Below are 22,012 nucleotides of genomic sequence, written 5' to 3'. Positions count from 1 at the left end.
GGAACTGAGGAATAAAAGTAGAGTTACAAGGAGAAAGTACATTACAGCGGAATCTACTGTGATGCCTAAAGTATCCATACAAAGCAAAAGGAGATATAACAGGTCTCCAATCACAGCCACAGCTGTTAAAGCCGTTCAGCTCTCTGACAATGCTTCTGATTTCCCTAAAACTACTTCTACACCTGCGGTTTCTTTGAAAACTGTAACTCTTGCAATGCAGGGATTGAAGGAAAGGTTTGCTGTATTTGAGTCCAAATTAGATTTGCTTTCTAATAGAACTGCACAGGTAGAAAACAGAGATGTCAATGAAAAGAATTTTGAAAAATTGCAGAAGAAATTCAATTCATTGGAATGTGAACAACTTTACACACAATCCCTTATGGATGTGTGAACGAAAGATTATTCCTTCAGATGCAGGAAGACTGACATTGCTGAAAATGATATTAAACAACCAATGCTAGGATAGTCTTGAACTACCTGTGGTGGGGAGGAAATTTCTTACTGAATATCTGCTTTTTTCTTATTTTATATCTTATTTTGACCCAGCTTTCTGGTAACTAAAGGTATTTGGGATTGCAAATAAAATCTCACAATCCTCTAATCTGCCAGATTAAGTTTTCCTTTACGGTAATTCTAGAACCTCAGTTTCATATAGAGAAAGAATTATGCAACAAGAATGGGAAGGAAAAGGGATTCTTTTATATAATGACCATATGATCCATCTCTCCCCAGATCTTTCTATGACAACTCATGCTGGAAGATGGAAATATTATTCTTATTATTTATTATTATTTTATTATAACATAACAGATCTTGTTATAAAGAGGACGGTGATAAATTGTTCTCTTTATCCACTGGGGATAGGACAAGGAGTAATGGGCTTAAATTGCAGCAAGGGAGATTTAGGTTAAATGTTAGGAAAAACTTCTTAACTGCAGGGGTAGTTAAGCACTGGAACAAATTACCTAGGGAGACTGTGAAATCTGCATCATTGGAGTTTTTAAAGAACAGGTTAGACAAACACCTGTCAGGGATGGTCTAGATAATACTTAGTCCTGCCTCTGTACAGTGGACTAGACTCAATGACCTACTGAGGACTCCTTCAGTCCTACAATTCTATGACTCTTGCTTTCTGTTTTTCTATATCTATTTATTATCCTGCAAATTTATACCTGTTTTAAAAAAATAAAAAACACATAGCCCAAATCCTCAGCTGTAGCCAAAGAGTGGACATTACAAATTGGGAGAGGGATGCACAAGTGGCTTTAAGCCACCTTTCTGCTTCTCAATCCATCTTGCTAGTGCCAATTTGGTCTCCTGATGTAAATTAGAGCAGTTCTTAGATGGCTCTAACTTCTGCTGGCTGCCAAAGGCCTCATGAGGCAGGTATAGCAGGCAAGAATCAGCAGGATCATATTGCCTACAACAACTGCAAGTTGTGTAGTGGCAGAGAAGTTGCTATGCCAGCTCTGTGTCATTGAGGATCTCCACATTTTGATGATCCTCCAATGGCCAGCAACCCTGGCTTTAGGCCACTTTGTGCTGATAATGTGGAGAAAAGCGGACACACTGCAGCTCAGGATCTGAAACTTATGTGTTCATTGCAGTGACTGTCAGGAGTTTTGGAACTCTCAAAGAGTAGTAAAGAGGTTGTTTCTGAAGGTCTTGAAAGTGATCTGCAAGAGATTTCAGATGCTATATTGCAATTTCATATTTTGTGGAGAATACAAGCTGTTGAGTCTGATGTTAATAGACACTGCAGATTTTAAATCTGATCCACAGACAGAGTTTGTTTCTCATTTCTCTTATGCGAGATCTTGTCTGCCCCAAGATGTATAGTGGTCTTAATCATGGTGACAAGGATTAGCATATGTAATTGTTGTGAGATAATTTAGATGCAGTATTTTATGTACTTTGTCTTTGATGCTGTTATAATTTCTGAAATTATAAATATATTTTTACTAGATATAAATTGCCAAATCTACCACTGAAGTCAATGGAGTTGCACCTGCTTATGAATGCAGTTAATGTGTTCCAAAGTGTATTAATGGGCACCACACACAAATAAGGTAGATAACAATCTCATGGTGCTTTTGGGGACCCATCTTTAGTTACTGAATTTAATTTTTAATGCAAATCATATAAAACTTCAAAGCTAAGCTCTTAATGTAAAAACATCCTGTTAATGCTAAGTATGTGCTCATCATCCAAAGGTTATCTTTTTTTTCCTTTTCTTTCTTTAACATCTTATATCTTCAAATGTATAGGGTGTTCAGAATTTTCTGCCATTTATTTTCGTGTTGTGCTGGTTTGTTCAGACTTCTGAGTGTCATGTTGATGGATTTAGCCTCTTTCTCTATTGTTCTGCTGTCTTTTTCTCTATCCAGATGATGTCCACATTATCACTTGTATTGGGCATTGTATTGGTGGATCCCTAAAGCATGTCCAAAATCTGTCCATTGTCATCTTCTTACCATTTTTGATTATTTGGATTGGTTTGCTCTACTTATAATTTCTGGTGTTGCAAGAAACACTTTCCAATGGACTCTGAAGATATTCTGAAGGCATTTACTTTGAGATGAGTTGATTTTCTTGTCAATTTTTGGTGTAGGTTTCTATGACTCTGCTCCATAAAGGAGGACAGATATACTGCCGGTGCTAAAAATTCATATTTTTTGTCAGTATCAATCATGTTACTTTTCCAAATCTTTTCAAGTTTATGAAAGTTGTTTGCTGCTTTTGATAGTTGTTGCTTGACATCTAGCATAATGTCACCATCACTGCACATCTCACTCCCTAGATAGATTAAATGACTTTTTTTCTTCTAGTGTTTCTTCATCCACTCTTGCTTTTGGTTGCTTTTGGGATGTTGATAGCCATATATTTTGTCTTCTGGTTGATGAACAAACCAACTTTTTTGCTGCCAAAAGCTTGGTTTTTTTTCTTCCATTAAACAATGCATTGAACTAAGCAGGACAAGTTATCAGCAAAAATGAAGTCATCCAATTGTGCTTTATCAATTTATAAAATTCCTCAGTTGCCTTTGGTGGTTACTTTCTTCAAGATACAGCTAATGACCAGTGCAAACAATAGTGGGGATATAAGACACCCTTGCCTTACTCAAGTTGTCACTGCCAACCATTGGCCGATGTTGAAGGTCACACTTTATATCTTTCTTGGTACGTTCCAGGATGATGTTGCACATGGTTTTACCAGGCACTGAGAGTAACATGATTCCTCGCCAGTTACTGAAGTTGATAAGGTCACCCTTCTTTGGCAATTTTACTATGATGCTTCTCTTCCACTGAGTTGGGTTCTTTTCTTGGTTCCATATTTTATCCAAAACACAAGGAAAGTCTGTAGGGGTGGTTTTTGTTTTTTGTTTAGTTATGCAAAAATAAGTACTCACACTGTTTTGGTGAATGAAGATGAAAGAAAAATGTTGCTGGTTTCTTCCCCAGAGATCACATTTCTTACTTGTCACAAAAGTCCTTATTTAAGCATTAATCATCTTAGCCTATGCTGTGTAGACAACTCTGTTTTTTTAGAGGATTTGTACTGTTATTTCTTCTACAGTGTTAATTATATATTACACTATAAAAACTATGTTAAAAGAACTTCATTAAGATTGCAAAATAAAAAATTCACCAGTTAGGAAATGCTGGAATTCAAGTTGCTTGTGCAACCTTAATTCAGCCCCCTTGTGCACACAGAATCATAGAAATGGAAGGGACCTCGATAGATCATCTAGACCAGTCCCCTGCACTGAGGCAGAACTAAGTATTATCTAGGCCAGGGGTCGGCAACCTATGGCACGCATGCCAAACACAGCATGTAAGCCAATTGTTAATGGCACCCTGCTATCTGCCGGACCTGGGCAGACAGCAGCATGCCACTAAAAATTCTGTCCGGCCTGGCCTGCTCTTTTCCGCCCCCCGCACCTCACTCTCTCCTTGCAGGGCAGGCAAGTTTCCCCTTCCCCCCGCCTCTTCCCCCAGCGTGCTGGGTTCCTGCCCCTCCTCCTCTTCCTCCCTGCAGCTGATCAGCTGTGAGGTGAGGGCAGAGGGCTGGGTGTGTGTGAGAAGGATTCAGGGGTCAGGGCAGCCAGCTGGGGGTGTGTGCTGGGGTCATGGGGGGTGCTCCTAGCCCCCTGCCCTGCTGGAGGGGATATGACCTGATTCCACCCCCTTCCCCAAGGTCCCCGGAGCAGAGAGTGTGCTGCGGCTCCGCTTTTCCCTTTCCCCCTCCGTAGCAAGGGCCGTCAGCTCATTGTTCAATGTGTAGCCTGAGGCCTTATATATGGCACTATTCAAATCCTGCTCTGAAAACAGAATTATTAATTTCCTCATGGGCTTTTCCATGGCACTCATCACTATAGTATCCAAGTGCTTCACAAACATTAATTAATGTAAGACCCCTATGCGATGAGGGGATAGTATTATCCCTGTTGTACACATGGGAAGCAGAGGCAATTAAGGTACAATGCATCCACTAATTTTGGGTGCCCAATTTAAGATGTCTAGGCACTTAGCACAGAACACTTAGCGTTATATAGCACTTTATATGTTCAAAGGAAACCTTCCAATGACTTCATTTACAACTCTGAGTGGTCACCACTTCTGCAAATCATCTCCCAGGTTCTCAAGTTTGGTACCTAGAAAAGGAAAAACACACAGTTAGGTACTACCTCTGAAAAGTTTGGTTTAAGTGACTTGCATAACCTCACCCAGGAACTCTGTGGCAGAAGCAGGGATTGAATTCAGTTCTCCAGAGTGGCATTCAGTTTCCTTAATGATGAGATTCCTCCTTTCTCTTCCTACAATCCCCAGCCTCATTCAGTACATACTTTCCAACTCCTGCTACAAATGAAACAGGGGTCCTACAGAAAACAACCTTCTTCACTGCACTGCCCTGCTCCATCCCCGGAGCAGGTGCATCCTGTGCACTGAATGAGGCAGGGGTTGTGGAAAAAATAGTACGTTATCATGTAATTATAGACTGTATCAAACGCATACACACCAGGGGAGCAAACTGAGGTTGCACAAGCAAACTTCAGCTCCAGTCTCACTGGACTCCTTGTTTGAGTTACTCTGTTTCCTTCTATCTGTTCTGGCTTTTGTCTCCTCTGCGTTTGAATCAGATTACTTCTTCCTCTACAATGCCTTGGGTGCAAGCAGGAGGGGATTGTTGAAAACACAGAAGAGACAGCTCCCTGCTCTTTGTTCCAGCACCTGACCCAACTCCAGCCTGGAGTAGCTGGGAACAGTCATTACAAGGAAAACTCTCCTGAGCCAATGTGTATTGCGTTAGGCTGGACCATGCTCAGTCTCTCTGTGGCTTAGTCTCGTCAGCAGCACTAGGAGCTGTGAGGGCACTGAGCATGCTCAGTGAGGATAGAAGCTTAGGAGACTTTAGCTGTTAAAATCAAAGAAGTCTCTACTTCGCGTGTGCAAACTGCAATTTTACAAGGTTTATAATATGGGCAAATGTGGGTGGATTTTCACAGGGATGGCAAAAGGCACATCCTAGACACAAAGGCTATCCCTGCCCGCAGCAGATTTCAGGTCCCTGCTCCAAAGGATGGGGGCATTCAAAGAAAAGGTCTCAAGATGTTTTTAATATGGGCATAACAGTGTATTTTTCCCTGACTTTGTTCTTGGATGTGGCTGAACTGTATTGGCTGAACAAAACAATAGAAATAAAGCAGACACTCAGCGACATCCTCCCATTCCTGCACTGCAAATGGTTACAGGTTGACAAAATAATAAACTGAAAAAAGGGTCTTATAATGGGAACCTTTATTAGAGGAGGTGTTGTCAGCCCAGTGTGTAACTATATACATCAAATTATTGATGAAGTTAACAATCACTAACTAATAGGCAGTTTTAGGTCTAATAAATGCAATAGAACTCTTCCTAACAGATTATGTTTGAAAGGGGAAAGTGGACTCTGTTGTTAAATATACTACAGTATTCTGCAGCAATGGTGCTGCAGAATTACGCAGAATTACAATGATGCTGCAGCTTACAACAGAGTTACTGTAGTGGTTTTTGACTGTTCCTGTAGAATACTACAACATATTGAAGGGCAAGGTCATATATAGCCTAGTCAATTTAATTCAGTTAGTGAAGCTTTTTAGTTTAAAACTATCAGTTCCATATTTTAGTAGCAGTTTTTCAAAAATACCTTAATTTGAATTCTCATCCTTCCCTTTTGGAATTGTAAAACATCTCTAAATTATTTGACAGGATCTGTGAGCAATCAGAGGCAAATTGAAATAATGAGGGAGCAGCCACTGTATATGAGAAACCTAACCAAACTGCAGGGTATATTTTGAAGAAAGGTCTCCATTAGAGGGGGAGAATCAGCGTAAACTGCCTTAAACAACCAGACAGTTTAGGAAGGTTGGGCACCTCCTCCCCCCACTTCCTCCCCTCCACCCAAGATCCCTCACTGCATAGAAATAACTGTTCTTCCCACAGAGTAGGTGTCTAGTTCAAGCAGCCAGCGGTGGGTGTGGCCAGCTAGATACTGGAGCAAGCTCCTGCTGCTACACCACCACAGAAAATAGAAAGGCAGAGCAAAAGCAATAGCAACAAACCCTTCCAGAAATCAGTAACCGATTGAAGTGTATTTTTTGTGCATGACAAGGTCACACTGACAAGAAGACTGGAGAGCTGTCTGCCCTCCTTTCTTGGAAAACTGTGCAAAGTTTTTTGTGTTTTTAACCCTTTATATTTCTGCAGTTGGGGGGCGGAGGATGTGGGCGTGTGGGAGAAACAGCCCTAAGAAACCAAACCGAACAGCTCCTAGGGCACCATCTGAATAGAGTGTTTTATTTTCAAACCCCCCACCCCTTCCCTCCGTTGCGACTGCTAAAAAAACAAACCCAGCATTTAACGGCCCCTCCCCCGCAGCCTTCTCCAGAAGTGATCAAAATAATAAGGGGGAAAATCCCGTTTCCTAAAGCGGTGGTATTTCAGATACCCTCATCGTCACCCTTCCAGCCACCCAACGAAGTTTGTTTGTCTAGAGGAATAGCCTTCGATTGCATTTTTATCCTGATCTTACCGCCCTCCCCCTTCCCCACCCAGCTTGCACTTTCAGGCACTTCTGGGCAATGCAAGCCCCTTTTTGCCCCTCACGAGGGTCTCCTGCCGGATTTTTTGGGGTCCCTCTTTCCGCCTTGCCCAGAATCTTGTTATTTGCAAGAAACGTCTTTTTGACGCAGGAGAAATGGCAAATTTTAAGTACGTCATTAATATGGCGCCAAAAGATTTTTTTTAAGTATAAGCTTATTTTTTAAGGTTGCAGCAGCCCAGCGTACGCCTGTGCCCATAGCTCGGAGAAGAGAGGGGGAGTGAAGCAGAGGGGGGAGAGGAGGTAAAGAAGTGTGTGCGTTCCACGGCTCCTGCTGAGTGTGTTGTGGTGTGTGGATGTGTGTGCGTGTACGCGGCTGGGGATCATTGCGAAAGCGACCTGATCAGACTTGTACAGTGTGTGTGAGCAACCCGACCCCGCTGCTAGAGACCCAGAGCAAAGGAGAGATGGGGACCCAACGCATCGGGGGGAGGTGAGCAGCAAGGGGGGGGGGGGAGAAGGGAGGGGGAGAGAAGGCAACACATGCACAAACACAACCGGAGATGGGACCCATGTCTGCTGCACCTGGACCTGCTGCTGCCCAGGAAGAAACAACAAACAAGAAAAAAAGAAATTGAAGAAAGATTTGGGGGGAAGTGAAATCATTCTTGATCATACTAATAATTTTAAAAGTCACTTCTCCGGTCCTCCCACCTGCCCCCCTCCTCAAATAAAAAGGTCAGCAGAAGAAGTGGTCGTTCTTGCAAAGAGATCCTAAGGAAGTCTGGGTTAAAAAAGAAACAGAAACACGCACATAGGGCTGGATCGTGCACAGAGCGGCCATCTCGGCTGGAAGCAATTCTTTTGGGTTCGCATCCATGGAGTTACTTTGTATCCACTCCTAAGAGGAGGGTGTCATCTTCGGATCCAGCAGGGGGGTTATTTCCCCCCCTCTTCATAATGATACCAGATTGATCGTGCAAAGGGGGTTTCCTGATCGTTTCAATCGCTGGAGCATCCCCCCGCCCCCTCTCCACACTCCTCTTTTGTAACCTGAGGGACAGTCTCAACTCTTTGAGGACACTCTCCCGGCAAAGGTAAAGGATGAAGGAGGATTGCATTTTGGATGGCTTTAATTTGCAGCTGATCTTTATTTTGCATCTCTCTGGCTCTCCCCCCCCCCCCCATTTCGCTGGGCTGGCTGCTAGGAAGGAAGGGGGGAAATGTGCAGCATTTTACCCAGATCGATTGCGCATGTTGGTCGCTCATGTTTTAAAGAGTAAAAGGGAAGCAGCAGGAATGTAAACAAGAACTTTTAAAGGGTCGGCGCAGAAGGGTTTTTTATTTTCCAAATTAATGACTGCGGCAGAGCTCACCCCAAACCGCCTCTGGGTTGGGGAGGGGGGAACAGCACAGTTAATTTTTTGCAACGGGCAAAGCAGCCAGGCACCGGGGTCCAAAGGGATCCGGATGGTTGGGGTCGGGAGGGGGGTGTGCGCGACGTGAAAAAAAAAGCGGGGGGGAGAATCTGTGAAATGTGCCACAGGAGGCAGCGAGGGCAGCTCAGCAAGGGAGAGACAGGAGTTTCATTTTGTTGATACGCAGCACGTTCTGGAGCCTTGCAATTCTTGGAGCTGGTGCACATGATCCGCTCCTCTCACGTGCTGGGGCTGCCAGGTCCCTGCCAAATCGTGCTCAGACCCAAACAATGCACCGGGGAGCGGGGAGGCAGGCAGCCTTCGCCCCGCTGGCGGGGGTGGCGGAGCCCCGGCTGCGGAGCAGCCTGGCTCAGGGCTGAGCTCCCTGGGCGCTCCGGGTTTGCAGCCCTGCTGTGGCGGGTGGGGGAGGGCCAGCGAGCGAGAGACGCACGCTGCTGGGGGCACGGCGAGGTTTGGGAATGGAAATGTACAGGCAGCGGCCGCGGCAGTCCGGCTGCACGTTGGGGACAGGACTGTAGGGGGCATGGCTGTTGTTTACCTTCTCAAACTCTCACGGTTCCCGGCGGACTCCTCTGGGGGCGTCTCATCCTCTCCTCCATCTCTGCCCGCCCAGCCCCGAGCCAGTCTCCGCTCTCTTGCTCATCCCTCTTTCCTTTCTGCTCCCGTGCATTCCCTCACACCCCTCTGCGCTGCTCGCTCCTGCGGTCTGCCCTTCCTCTCGCTTTCATCCCTGGATTTCTCATCCCCTCCATTCCTGTCTCCTGTCCAGTCCCCTCTGCTCCGTGCAATGCATCCCATCCTCCTCTGGCTGCCTCTCTTGCATCCCTTTCCCTGGCTTCCTGGGTTTGTATCCATTCTCTTTCCTTTTCTCCTGTACCCCATCTTCATCCCTCTTGCCTGCGGCTGCCTCTTGCTAGCTTGCATCTTCCCATTCCCTTCTCCCTCCTGCCCCCTTCATCCCCTTCTCTGCCTCTCACTGCCCCTCTCCTTCTGGCAGGTGCTCATCTCTCATGCACAGCAGCCCTTCCTGTTTGTTTTCTGCAAGGGTCACGTCTTTCTTCCAGGAGATTCATTCAGCAGCATTTGAGGGAATCCCTTTAAGCAAAGATGGGAACAAGAAGTCCTGACATTGAGCAACAAATATTCCCTCTCATCCCCTCTGCTCTCCCCATACAGCCCCTCTTCTCTCTCCATTTGCTGGGGGAGAGACATAGACATCCTCCAAAATGTCCTTCTCACTTTGGGGTTTCGTTCAGACCTGGGCACATTAATACAGCCCTTCCCCTCCTACTCTAATACAGTTCCCCTGCCCCCACCCTTCTCTGTGTCTCATTATCTCACTCTCATCTTTACTCTTCCATGCTCCAATCCCTTGTACACATACATGCCCCCACTGGTTCACCCTAATCTCACACCCAGTCTCTTATAGCCCTTCTCAGGCATGCACTCCATCTCTACCCTTCACTGCTAGAGAGAGACCCATAGTCTCCCACTGGCCTCGTGATACCCACGCTTTCTGTTCCTGCCAGCATCTCACTGGCCCCCTGGTGTTTACCTGGTTTCATTCTTTTACTGATCTATCTTCCTCTTTCTATTTCACTGGTTTGTCTACTCCCCCATCCCTTTCGTGCTAGTTTTTACCGACTTGTTCTCCTCTTTCCCTTCCTCTAGGGGGAAGCAAAATGCATCCGAGATAGCATCTTCTTCAATGTTTATTTTGCAAAGCAGGTACCCTGCTCCCTTGTATCGCATGTGCACATAGTTTACAGAAATGGGAGTGAGCTCTAGAGAAGGTTTATTTCGCTCTTGAATGACTGGACGGACTGCTGGGGGCCCATCAATGTCTCTGGGGAATCATTTAATGATCAGCACTTACCTCCTACTTGCACAATCTTGACCATATTTTTTACAAATTGGTTTGTCTCTTTGGTGGAGCATCTAATGGGATTTTAATTTTAGGAACTGGGTTTACATTTAATTTGGAGCTAATTGCCTTTTCGAGTGACAGTGAATCCATCTGTCAACCTTGAAAGGTGCTTTCAGAGTGAAAAGTGTGGGAAGTTCGGAACTGCTTCTGCAGGGTACAAAAGCTACTGGATTTTCAGGCTCAGGTGCAATTGTGGAAAGACCCCTGTGTGTCCCTAAATCCCATTAATCTTTTGAACAGCAAGTGCAAATCTCAAACTACCTGGCAAGATGCTCTTTCCAAATACCAAACCAATTTGTTTTCTTCCCGTCCCCCACACCATCTATCATTATAAATAATGCAATTATTGTTTTAAATCTGGATCCCCCTTACCAATGAGATCTTTCGAAATGAGGATTTGGCTCCACATAAGGTGGAGCTCAGCCTCTCTCTCGGGGTAAAGAGCCTTGGTCTTAGGAACAGTGTTGGACCTTTAAGCATTTATTAGCCATTGAGGTTAAAGTAATTGCGAGCAAGAAGTAAAAATAGTTTGCAAAAAGGCTAGGTTTGTTTTTTGGTGGGAAAGATCAGGTGGGTTTCTGAAAATCAAGGCTATGTCCAGAGACTGAGTTAAGGGTTATAGGCAGGGAGGTGAAATTAATTTAATTCAATTGTGATTCTGCTAATAGAGCATTTGGCACGAAGCTCTGAAAGTTGCCTGACGTGGTCCTCAAACTGCCAGTTCAATAAGGATTTGATCTTGTGGGATTTTGTGCATGCTCTGCAAGGTTCTGAGTGCCCTTAACTCCCCTGGACTTCAGTTGGAGTTGAGGGTGCTCAGCAACATGCAGGATGGGGCCATTGATTCTATACACAGCATGCAGTGCCCATCCTCATTTACTTTTCTCTCTATATTTGTGCATAACGAATTTTCAGTGCATGACACCCTCTTTGTGCCCAGAGTAACCTCTCTGATGTCCGTGACGGGTTTAAACATGTGGAGAGAGCTGGTTAAAGAGAGGATGAAAATAAAAGTCAGAAAAGGAAAGGAAGGTCATAAATATGAGTAATAAAGAAAAAAATCCCCTTCTAGATATGGAAAAAATGCAAAGCAGAGGAAGTGAGCGGGACTTGTTTTGTTTTAAATTTAAATGAGATTAAAATTTGCTCCAGGACCCAAGACAGCAAATGTGCTTAGTGCAGAGAAGAACAAGGATGCTTGTCTTTTACTTAGACACTTTAGATGCCCTTTGCTCTAAGGCACTGAAATTGACTGCAACCCACACAGAAATTAATGGGTCAGATTCACCACTCCGGATGCAGTGGGGTGCTGTATGACACCACCCAGGCCTGTGGGGACGCTGCTGCAGATGATGCATTCATCCCCAGAAAAGGGCAGCATTAAAATCCAATTGAGGCTTCTTATTTGAAGCCTGCCCAGGAGAGCCAGCAAGCTGGGAGCCATCCTGTCTCAGGCCAGCTACAGACACTTTGCGACTGTGCTGGCCAGCTCCAGGCTTCCCATCAGAGCAAGGGTTGTGGGTGGTTTGCAGTGCTGGGCAGAGGTGGAAAGGTCTGGGGAAGACAGTGGAGGAAGGGACCAGAGGGCAGTATTTTTTCCCTAATTAACATAGCAAAGTGTCTTAATTGAAGCGAGAGCAGGCCAGAAGGCAGCACATGGGGGACAAATCGTAGCTTAAAAATATGTAATGAATCACAGCAGTCTTAAATAGATGAAGTGAACTACTGGGATGTTAGCAGGGTTAGTCAATGGAGTTGATTCATGGCTCCCCTTTCCTCTCCCTTCCACTGACCAACCCTCCCTGCATTCACATCCCGCAGACCCTGGCTATCCGCTCTTGTTCCTCAGCGCCCAGCTGCCCAAGATCCTGATCTCTCTCTTTCTCTGTCTCCTTCTCTCCCAGCCCTCTTCTTGTCCCTAATGATAATGGAAGATCCCCTCTGCCTTTCTGTCCCCTTCTCAAAGCTGTGCGCATCAGCCTTCCCTTTTCTGTCTCCCAGGAATAACCTCCAGAAGTCTCAAGTCTCTGCTTCTCTGCCCTGACCCTTTTCAAGCACCTCCTAGGTAATGAGGACTTGCTTCCCCAGCCAAACTTTACCACCAGGACCTAAAAAGCAGGAAATTGACAAAGAGAAGCCTAGATACCAAGCCATTCTCATTTCTCTGGACATGTAAGGTTCCTTGGTCTGAGGGCCAGGGCGCCCGCTTGGGAGGCAACAGGGAATTGGGTGGATCGATCAGGCATCCTTGTTTGCAGCCGGGTCACTGGGCAAGTGGTGGCTCAGGCCTCCTGCCTGGGGCTAAGGCTCAGGCTTCCTGCCCAAGGGCTAAACAGATAAACAGCCAAGGGCTCATCCAGCACCAAGTGAAGGGCTGGGAATAGGGGGATCTGGGCCCGCCCTGCTTCACCGGGTCCCAGCCCAGAGCCCTAGAAGCGATGGGTGGTCCTGCCAGAAGGTTGGCAGGGAAGCGTGGGCTAGCTGCCTTGTCTCCCAGCAGCACAGCCGAGTCAATGTCTCACCTCCCTGGGCTACTGTCGGCTGGTGAGGCTGCTCCACGGCTGCTGGGGACTGATTCCTCCTCTCCATGTTGAGCGGATCACTCTCCGCTTCCTCTCTGGGTCTCCATCTTGCAGGGCAGCGGCTGGCCTTCTCCCAGGCCGACTCAGGGGACCATTGTCTGCCACAGCTGGTTGAGGGTTCTGCTGGCACTTTGGTGCCCTGGGAAGGACATCTGGCTCCTTCCCTGGCCTGGCCACAACTGAATTGCAAGTTCAGGGCCCTGCTCTTATACTTTCTGTCACACCCCCCTATGTCCTGTGAGGGGGGCGGAGCTTGGTTAGCTGGTTAGATGAGTTAACCCAAGGTGGGTTAATCCCCTCTGTCCTGGAGTGAGGCCGCTCTGCATCACACATGCCTTGATGATTTACCAGCAGAATCAGGGAATCGGGGGGTGATTGGGCCCAGTGTGTGTATTTCCTTGCCAGGCTTTAATAATGCTCTCTAGAGATTTGTTAACCATGTGAAGCTAATTCAGCCCTGGTGTAAGTGGGAAGCAGTGCAACATCCACTGAAACCTTAGGAGCTGCTCTTAGTCATGTCAGGGTTGAATTTGACCTGTGGCGTTTTTGCACAGCAAATTCTGCCCCTTAACTGAAAGGTTTGTTCTCTTGTTATCACAAAGCAATCTAAATATACCAAATGCAAAATCCCTATTGGAGTCCATGGGAGTTTTGTCTGAATAATGATTGAGTCCTGTAGGATTTGGCTCCAAAAGTGTAAAGGTAAAATTTATGTCTCAGTCCAATGAGGATGAAAGAGCCTGTGACAGTATAATATCTAAAGCCTCCCTATCCTCTTCTCCGTATGTTATACCTGTCTAATTGCCTATCATACAGACCTCAAGACAAGGCAAATAAACAGTTAACACAAAAGGGAAAACACAATGAGCTGCCCCATTCTTGTAATTCACAAAAATGGAATGGCAGTTCCATGGGTTGTTATAAGAAAGTTACTGATTCGGAAAAAAGTTTCCTAAGTTGCCACTGGGGCTACTGCTCTCTATTTGTATTTCTGTTTCTTTATGTTAGTATTAAACAGAGAAGTTGTTTCTCACAGCTCCCATTGGAATTTAGGAAGAAAACACAGAATTCAATGTATTTTTCACAACCATCACACAAAATAAGAAGTCGTTAGAGAGGGGAAGCTATGAGTACCAGGGAAGGTCTTAGGATAGGCATACCTCCCCTCAAAAACAAACCCAAAACAAACCAGAAATATATGGTGACCAAATAATTTTTTACTGTAATTTTCTCTCCAGAGAACGTATGTAGATTAGAGTTGACTCTAGGGGCTGCAGTCACATGTTAAAGTGGTTTAGGAATTTGTGAATAGAGTTTGCTGTATAATTCTGTCTTTCATGTTAAAGAGTGCCTCTATAGGAGAGACCTTTGCAGTCAAAATTATATTAGCATCTTATTTTATTCATGCTCCTTAGTGACCCGCTGTAGAGGTGGTCTCAGAAATTGCCTGCTTAGAATGCATTTTTCGGAAAGTAACTGTATTTTGTAATGGGGCATTGTTAGGCCATGGTTCTGTGCTTGAGTATGAACTGTAAAGCTGAAACCAGAGGGGAGTTCAGGGAGATTTTTGTGCTGTGGCCCCCATGGTCTGTGGAACCATTCATCACAGGCATATGTGAAGTCTTCTAGCACTTCCGCTTCACCTACAATATCCGAGAATGCTTTATTCTACCAAAATGTTTCGTTGCAACCCTGGGTACCTGTGATGCCACAGAATGAGATAGTGCATTTTGGAGAATAGATGCATTTGTTGTGCCAGAGCAGAATCTCTGCCCAGTGAGCTAAGATGTGCCAATGGATTTCCCAAAGCATATGAAGGGTGAAGGGTTAGTCAAAAAGTGTTTCATTTGCGAATGCCCCTCAAAGCCTGGCAAAAGGCTTTCTAATGGTCTTTGCTTCTGTAAAACCTAAGTGTTGGGCTAATGTGACCTGGCAGTGACCTTTAAGAGCATTATTTTTTTTTCCCATTTGTTTATGACTTTGACAAAGATCCTCTATGTGGAAAAATGTCAATGTCAATTAAAGGAGAAATGAAATTAAAACATGAATCAAGATTGTTTTTAAAGTGTCAGATATGTTTGTGGACTTGAAAAATTACAGAGTAGTGTGTTTTTCAAATTTCAAACCAAATTGGCTGTGAAAACTTCTTTCACAGACCAGGCAAGGCTTGAGTCCAGGCTCTTATAGGTCTGTGTTTTCTCTGCTAGAGATGATGACATAACTAAAGGAATGTAAGGAATGTAGCTCCCTGCATTGTTACGTAGGCTGCCTGAGGGGTGGCTTAGTGATCTAATCAGCAGGTTGGGGCAATTTAGATTCCCTGGAATCACATGTTCAAATTCTGGTAGAGTTGACTCAGCTATTTATTCCTCCAAGATTAATGAATTGAGTGCCATGTACTTCACTGCGTAGGGGCTTTCAGACAAGATGTTAAGAAAGCAGTATCCTTTCTGTTCTGCATAGAAATTAAAGACCCTGCAACATTTTTCCTAAGAGCTGTGATTGGTTCAGTGCCCTGGGCCAAAATGTCCTCTCCCTTCACTTGTGCAGTGCAATGTGCATCAGCTGGCTGTCTTCATCCACCCAAGATCTGGAGGCATTTCAGTAGTGCTATATGTCTATATGGCAGGTTCTGTTCAAATCAATGGAGTTAATCCAGATTTAAAGCAGAATTAGGTAGAGCAGAATTTGTTTTAGAGGGTGCATTCCTGGCTTCACTCAAGTCAGTGGCAAAGCAATTGACTTATATAGAACCAGGAGTTTACCATAGAATCATAGAATATCAGAGTTGGAAGGGACCTAAGGAGGTCATCTAGTCCAACCCCCTGCTCAAAAGCAGGACCCATACCCAATTAAATCATCCCAGCCAGGGCTTTGTCAAGCCTGACCTTAAAAACTTCTAAGGAAGGAGATTCCACCACCTCCCTAGGCAACACATTCCAGTGTTTCACCACCCTCCTAGTGAAAAAGTTTTTCCTAATATCCAACCTAAACCTCCCCCACTGCAACTTGAGACCATTACTCCTTGCCTTTACCCATGCTGTGTAAATCACTTTGGAATGAAAGATGCTGTGTAAATGTAAAATAGTATTATATACTAATCCTGTAGTCTTTCTGTATTTAGAATTCACATGGATTTTGATGGGAGAGATGTGTGTGGAACGTCTGCATTATTGCCTTATCAAAATAATGTTTGCCCTTCTATAATGGCTTCCATCCAAGGATCTCAAAGCACTTTACAAACATAAATAAAGGTTAGCTTCCTCATTCCTGGGGGCAGGGCCTTATTTACAGGTGAGGAAAACGAGTTACAGAGAAAGTTAAGTGACTTGTGTAAGATCACTCAGGAAGTCTGTAGAACAGCTGGGAACAGGACTGAGGGGCCAAATTCAGTCTGTGTGAAATCAGTGGAGTTTCAGTGGAGTATGCCAGGGCAGAAATTAGTCCTAGTCACCTGACTCTCAGACCTGTGCCTTGATCACATAACAGTCCTTCTTCCCTTGGGTGAAGGCCTTAGGGGTCAATAATACTATCATGTCTTCCAGGAGAACCTTAAATGGATGACACATGCCTTGGTGCTCTGCTGGAAATTCCATTGGGCACTACTAGAATCCTTGGTTTCCATGGCTGTTTCATTCTACTAGGCTATATTTGTTTCAGTTGTATGAAGAATTAGCCCCAGGATTCAGTCAGTCAATCAGAAGCCCAATCGTGCTCCAAAATCCTGTGTGGCAGTTGGAACCAATAGGAACCAGCTGAAAATGTCCAACTGAATTTTCACTAAGGATAAGTAAACTGCTGTTAAATCCATCTTCAATATATTTTTCCCCAAGCAAAATCTAATGGCTAGTAAGTACAAGGCTGGTTTAATAACATCTGTTTCCTCTTGAATCACTCCAAGTATTGATATTGCCATATTCTCAAGAAACAGTTTTAATCATGTTTTGACAGTGCAATGTTTTACCACAACACTGATAGTTAAATGTTTATGTTACTTTGTAGTATTATCCCTTATAATGCTGAGATAAAACATTGCACATGTACTGAGAAATAAAGACATTGCTAGGATTTTATATGTTGAGGCATTGGTGGGTATTCTCATATTCTCCAAGGGAAAATGGGATGCTACAGGGTGCTATCAAGTGTGGTTTGTTGCTAATAGCTACTCTGATTAAATCACACGCACAAAATACATACAAATGTTTTATTCTCGTTTTCCTCCTAAGATTGTAGGAAAAAGGGGGGTAAGTGCAATCTAAGTCCCCCTTAGCCTTCTTAGGAAAAATAAATTACTGGGAGGAATGCCATGAGAATGTGTGCATGTGTGTGTGTATATATATATATATATATGTATGTATATGTACATAACATATGAAATATCTGCCCACATCCCATAATATCGGTTAGATTAGTGAATAAGACTAATCACTTTTCCGCTGTAGCTCTCAAACCTCTGCAGAGGTGGGGAAGTACCATTATACACGTTTTACAGATTGGGGAACTGAGGGACAGAGAGGCTAATTATTTTAAAGTGGCTCTTAGTCTGGGCGCTTCAGTTTTTGTGTGTCCAATATTAGGGTCCTAGGATTTGATTGTCAGGACTACTAAGCCCTCACCATTCCCATTGACTTCAGTCAATTCTGTGACTTGTTCAAGGTCACAAAGCGAGTCAGCAGCAGAAGAGGGAATATCCCTTGTACCATGCTGATAGCGTCCAGAGGTTGGATTGCTGGACTCAGCTGTGCAAGAGGCCACCCCTTCAAATCCTCTGGGGAAATTGCAGTTAGTGCAGAGTGGTGAGGAGTAGATAGAACCATGGCTTTTTAGGCATTGTTTTTCAGGCAGAGATCACATTACACCTGTTTCAGATTACACCTGTTTCAGAGTAGCAGCCGTGTTAGTCTGTATTCGCAAAAAGAAAAGGAGGACTTGTGGCACCTTAGAGACTAACAAATTTATTTGGGCATAAGCTTTCGTGAGCTACAGCTCACTTCATCGGACGCATTACACCTGTGCTTTGCGATCTACCCCAGCTTTCATTTGATTTCCAGGTGAAGTTTATTGGCTTGGCTCCTGTCTCCTGGAGACCTGTCACATCATGTGATTCCTTAGCAGTGGTGATGTAAGATGATTAATAGACCTGGGAGGGGACTGGTGGCAGGGTGTTCTTGGTGAGGGGTTCAGGTCTTCCGAGCAGGCTTCCCACCTTGATTTACTAGAGACTGGATTTTGTGACCTTTGGGACATAATGCAAGACTCAGTTGTTCTCGCGGGCTTTGCCGGGATGGGTCAGGGGTTGAGATGGAGGCCTTGATGAATGTTACACCAGTGTTATGGAAAGGTTAGTAGGAGATCTGTGTTAAGGGAAGTATATTTAAGGTTTGTATGGAATGCAACTAGGATTTGACAGGCACATGTGAAGTCTAAACTGATATTGGCTGAGATATTGGCTGAGTCGGCATGTGGGAAGATGAGTCAGAGGGTGACATCCTGGCTCCTCTGAAGTCAATGGCAAAACTCCTATTGACTTCAGTAGAGCCCGGATTTCACCGAGACCCTATTAAAAGTACATAGATCCATTTCTTACATCTATTCCCTTCTTAACATTATAGCTCAATCCTGTAGTTCACTGGCCATCTATTGCCATATTCGACAAGTGACTCCTGCTTGATTCAGTAGCTCTGTATTCCAGTCTTTAAGGCATCTTACCATGGGTTCTCTGTGCTGTAGTGGTGAGCATTCTTCACTAGTGCATTTGGGTGCCAGACTTGAATGGGCATTAGGCAAATTGCTGTGCAGAGCAGAGCGACAAAAATGCTATCACATTCTTACCTCCTAGCAGTGGAGAAACTCAGGAGAGAAATTTTGCCATCCTTAAAGTTTTGTGAAGTAGGGACTCAGTGCTGTTTTACATGCTTTACCCCCGATACTTCTCTGTCATTAGGGTAAGTATTTGCGAGTGTGACTGGGTTAATGTGATGCATGGATACTCAGAGATAACAGTGATTTGGTACAGTGATGAGTTTCCTGAACAGTAAGTGTAACATTCAATTTCTTTTGTTACAGATGGAAGAGAAACGACGAAAGTACTCAATCAGCAGTGATAACTCAGACACCACTGACAGTAAGACCTTTAATTCAAGGCTTTGAACAAGATAACTAAGCGATTCACCTCCAGCAGGGAAAGCATTTGAATAATTACTTTCCAAGGAGTTGGGAAAGCTGCATTTACTGGGTAGTCTCTGTACAATAAATTGTGCACTGGGATCCATTTTCAAAGATACATTACTGATGTACAACGAGTTGATATCAATTTAAATGTCTGGCTGTGGGCGTCTCTTATCTGATAAAAGTGTCCTCCTCTGGTGAGCAGTTTGGATGAGAGAGAGAGAGAGTTACAAAACAGCGTTGATTGCAGAATTCAAATAAAACAAAGCCCTTATTAGACAGGACACTGTGGACTGTCTTCTCACCTTTGTTACACTCAGTGTGCATTTAGCTTCAGATGGAATCATGTTGATGGAAAATAAAGTTCTTATTGGGAAACTGTGTATTGAGCATTCCCTGTGGTCTCTCTGAAAATGGAACCCCTTGATTCCTCATCATGAGAGGCGAATTAGATTGGGGAAAAGGCATTAAGGCCTCAATTCAGCAAGGCATGTAAGATTATACTTAATTATAAGCATGTGTTTCACTTCCCTATTCAGCCGTGCATTAAAGCACATGCTTAAGTATAAGCATGTGTGTAAGTGCTTTGCTGAATTGGGGCCTAAGGGCACAGACTTGTGAATTGTGGAGAGCCCTTCACTCCTACTTGCTTCAGTGCCATTGCCCGCTGCTGGAGAACTATAGTGTCCCAGAGACTCTGTTATAACCTCTCAGCTGGTCTGTACAGATTTCTGTTGGTTTCAGACACAGGAACAAATAAGTAGACGTGGGATTTATTGAGAGCTAGTCCCTTGCAGGATCAGGCCATTAGAATGTTGAAGACTGGGAGACTCCCAGCCACTGACATTAAAGTCATGGCCTCATGGTTCTTTTTCCAGCAGGATTTTGTCCTTATAATGTGGGTTAGATGAGATAAAGGGTGGTTGCAGTTCCCACAGCTGTAGCCAGAGTAAGTGCCCTCCCTGATCATGATGGGAATCCCAGAAGGCAACACCAGTGGGGGAGATTGTAATGTTAAAAGGAATAATTAGGGCTATACACCAGGATGGCAGTAGGGTCCCTCTTTTTGTAGTCAGTACCTTGTATTGACACTGGGGTTGCTGTACAATGAGTGAATGAGCAGCACTAATCTGGACTTCCTGAACAGGGCCCTGCCATCACTGTCTGCAGTGACATGGTGGCATTTATGTTGCAAGAACAATAGTAGTGGAGGATGTGTGGCATATCCCTGGAGATGGTTCCTGGAGACAGTAGGTGGAAGGGGCTGAGGATCATTAAGGATGGGGCGGGAGCATGAGATCCATAATGCCACAATCTAGCACCAAGCAGGGAAGAATTCTTGTCAAATTTAGGCCCAGTCCTATGATGTGCCAAGTGCCCCTTGCGAGGTCCTGAGTGCTGGCAGCAGCCTTAGATTTCAGTGCCTGTTGAGGGCACTCAAGACTTCCCAGGAGGTGCTGAGTAGTACCATGAGTGACTTTTCCCCACATCTCAGGATTCAAGTGTTACACAGTGTTGTAACTGTGTCACTGATTTAATTTAAGCCCCAGACAGGAATGTTCCATCAAACTGTGCTTAGGCCCGGTGTTCTGGATAGCTCATGGATTATCAGTGGGATATGGGGCCTCTCACTCATAGGTTGCTTGTTCAAGTACCGTACAGCCCAGCTAAGTGATGGCTCTTCAGTGTCTTACATGAAATTGGTTTGGTGGTGTGAGTCCATTTCCTAGGAAACAAGTGTCCACACCATGACATGATTCCTTTTTTGCTGTCTCAGCCAAGAACAGAGTCTAAACTGTACCTCTGCCCCTGGAGTTTCTTCCTTCTTCCTCATAAAGAAGGCCCTTGGCAGGACTGTAGTGATGCTTGCTCTGCTGCTCCTGCCCATGCTGTACCTGTTCTCTAGATATCAGGTCTGTCCAACTCCTACTGGAGTCTTTGGAATTTGGATTGGGCTCAAATAGAGCACTTCAGGCTCCAGGGCTGCTGCTGTCAACAGCGCGGACTTCTCAGAAAATAAAATAAATAAAAATCCTGGGATTCCGGATTTTCCCTTCCTTCAGAGGCTAAACTCCAACTTCTGTTCCCCTAATTCCCAAAGATTCAGAGGCTTACTAAACCCAGTAGCATTAACTAGCTTCCGTGGGCTTCTTGGGGTAAGGCATATATTTAATCATGGTATTAAACAACACAGACTTAGCTCTATTGGACTTTGGTATTTATGCAGCAGGTAATATCTCAGCTGTTGACAAATGCTCTCCCGCAGCGTAATTGTAAACAAAACTGTGACCTTTTTTATGCCTTTGCCAGAAAGAGATGGTAGCCTGGTGTATTATCTTGGTTCACGTGGTTTTAATACCACATTGTAGTTTGCTTTGAGGCAGGTAAAGTGAGAATTATTGATTAGATCTCTTAGTGCAAACTGTGGGCCTGATCTTGTAACCCCTACTCATTGAGTAAGGTCTACTGGTGTGAGTAATGACTGCAGGTTCAGGCCTTATGCTGTGTAGTGTACCCACATGTTCCCTTTATACACCTGTGGAACTCAAAGTGGATTACATTTATACTGAACCCGCCATCATGACATCTGGCCTTACATTACAGCAATGGAAATTAGCACCTGTTGCCAACAATTGGCACAGTCAAACCTAGTCCAGATTCCACCTCCCGCAAAATAGGTACAATAAATAAAAAGGCACAAGACAAACTAACATCTCTTTTCTTGTGTCCTAAAAATCAACAAATCTGAGATTTAGCCAGTCATGTGAGGGAGTTGACTTCAAAGCCAGGGTTCCCCACCAAGAATGCCCTGAGAA

General features: G+C 44.5%; 1 protein-coding gene across 3 annotated transcripts in view; it reads left to right on the top strand.

Annotated features, from left to right (window-relative positions):
• The first annotated feature begins 6,969 nt into the window (after nucleotides 1–6,969).
• JADE2 (jade family PHD finger 2) overlaps nucleotides 6,970–22,012 on the top strand; it is a 156,437-nt gene continuing 141,394 nt past the window's right edge. The window contains exons 1-2 of one of the 3 annotated variants that reach the window (XM_073355547.1): nucleotides 6,970–7,383; nucleotides 19,095–19,152. In XM_073355547.1, the coding sequence (XP_073211648.1) occupies nucleotides 19,095–19,152 (58 nt within the window). In that variant the 5' untranslated portion in view covers nucleotides 6,970–7,383. The other 2 variants (XM_073355546.1, XM_073355549.1) reach the window with 2 other exon arrangements.

The sequence above is a fragment of the Lepidochelys kempii genome, chromosome 8 (assembly GCF_965140265.1).
Source record: "Lepidochelys kempii isolate rLepKem1 chromosome 8, rLepKem1.hap2, whole genome shotgun sequence".
Taxonomy (NCBI): domain Eukaryota; kingdom Metazoa; phylum Chordata; order Testudines; family Cheloniidae; genus Lepidochelys; species Lepidochelys kempii.
The sequence above is the reverse complement of the archived record's forward strand: the minus strand, read 5'-3'. Positions and strand labels throughout refer to the sequence as shown.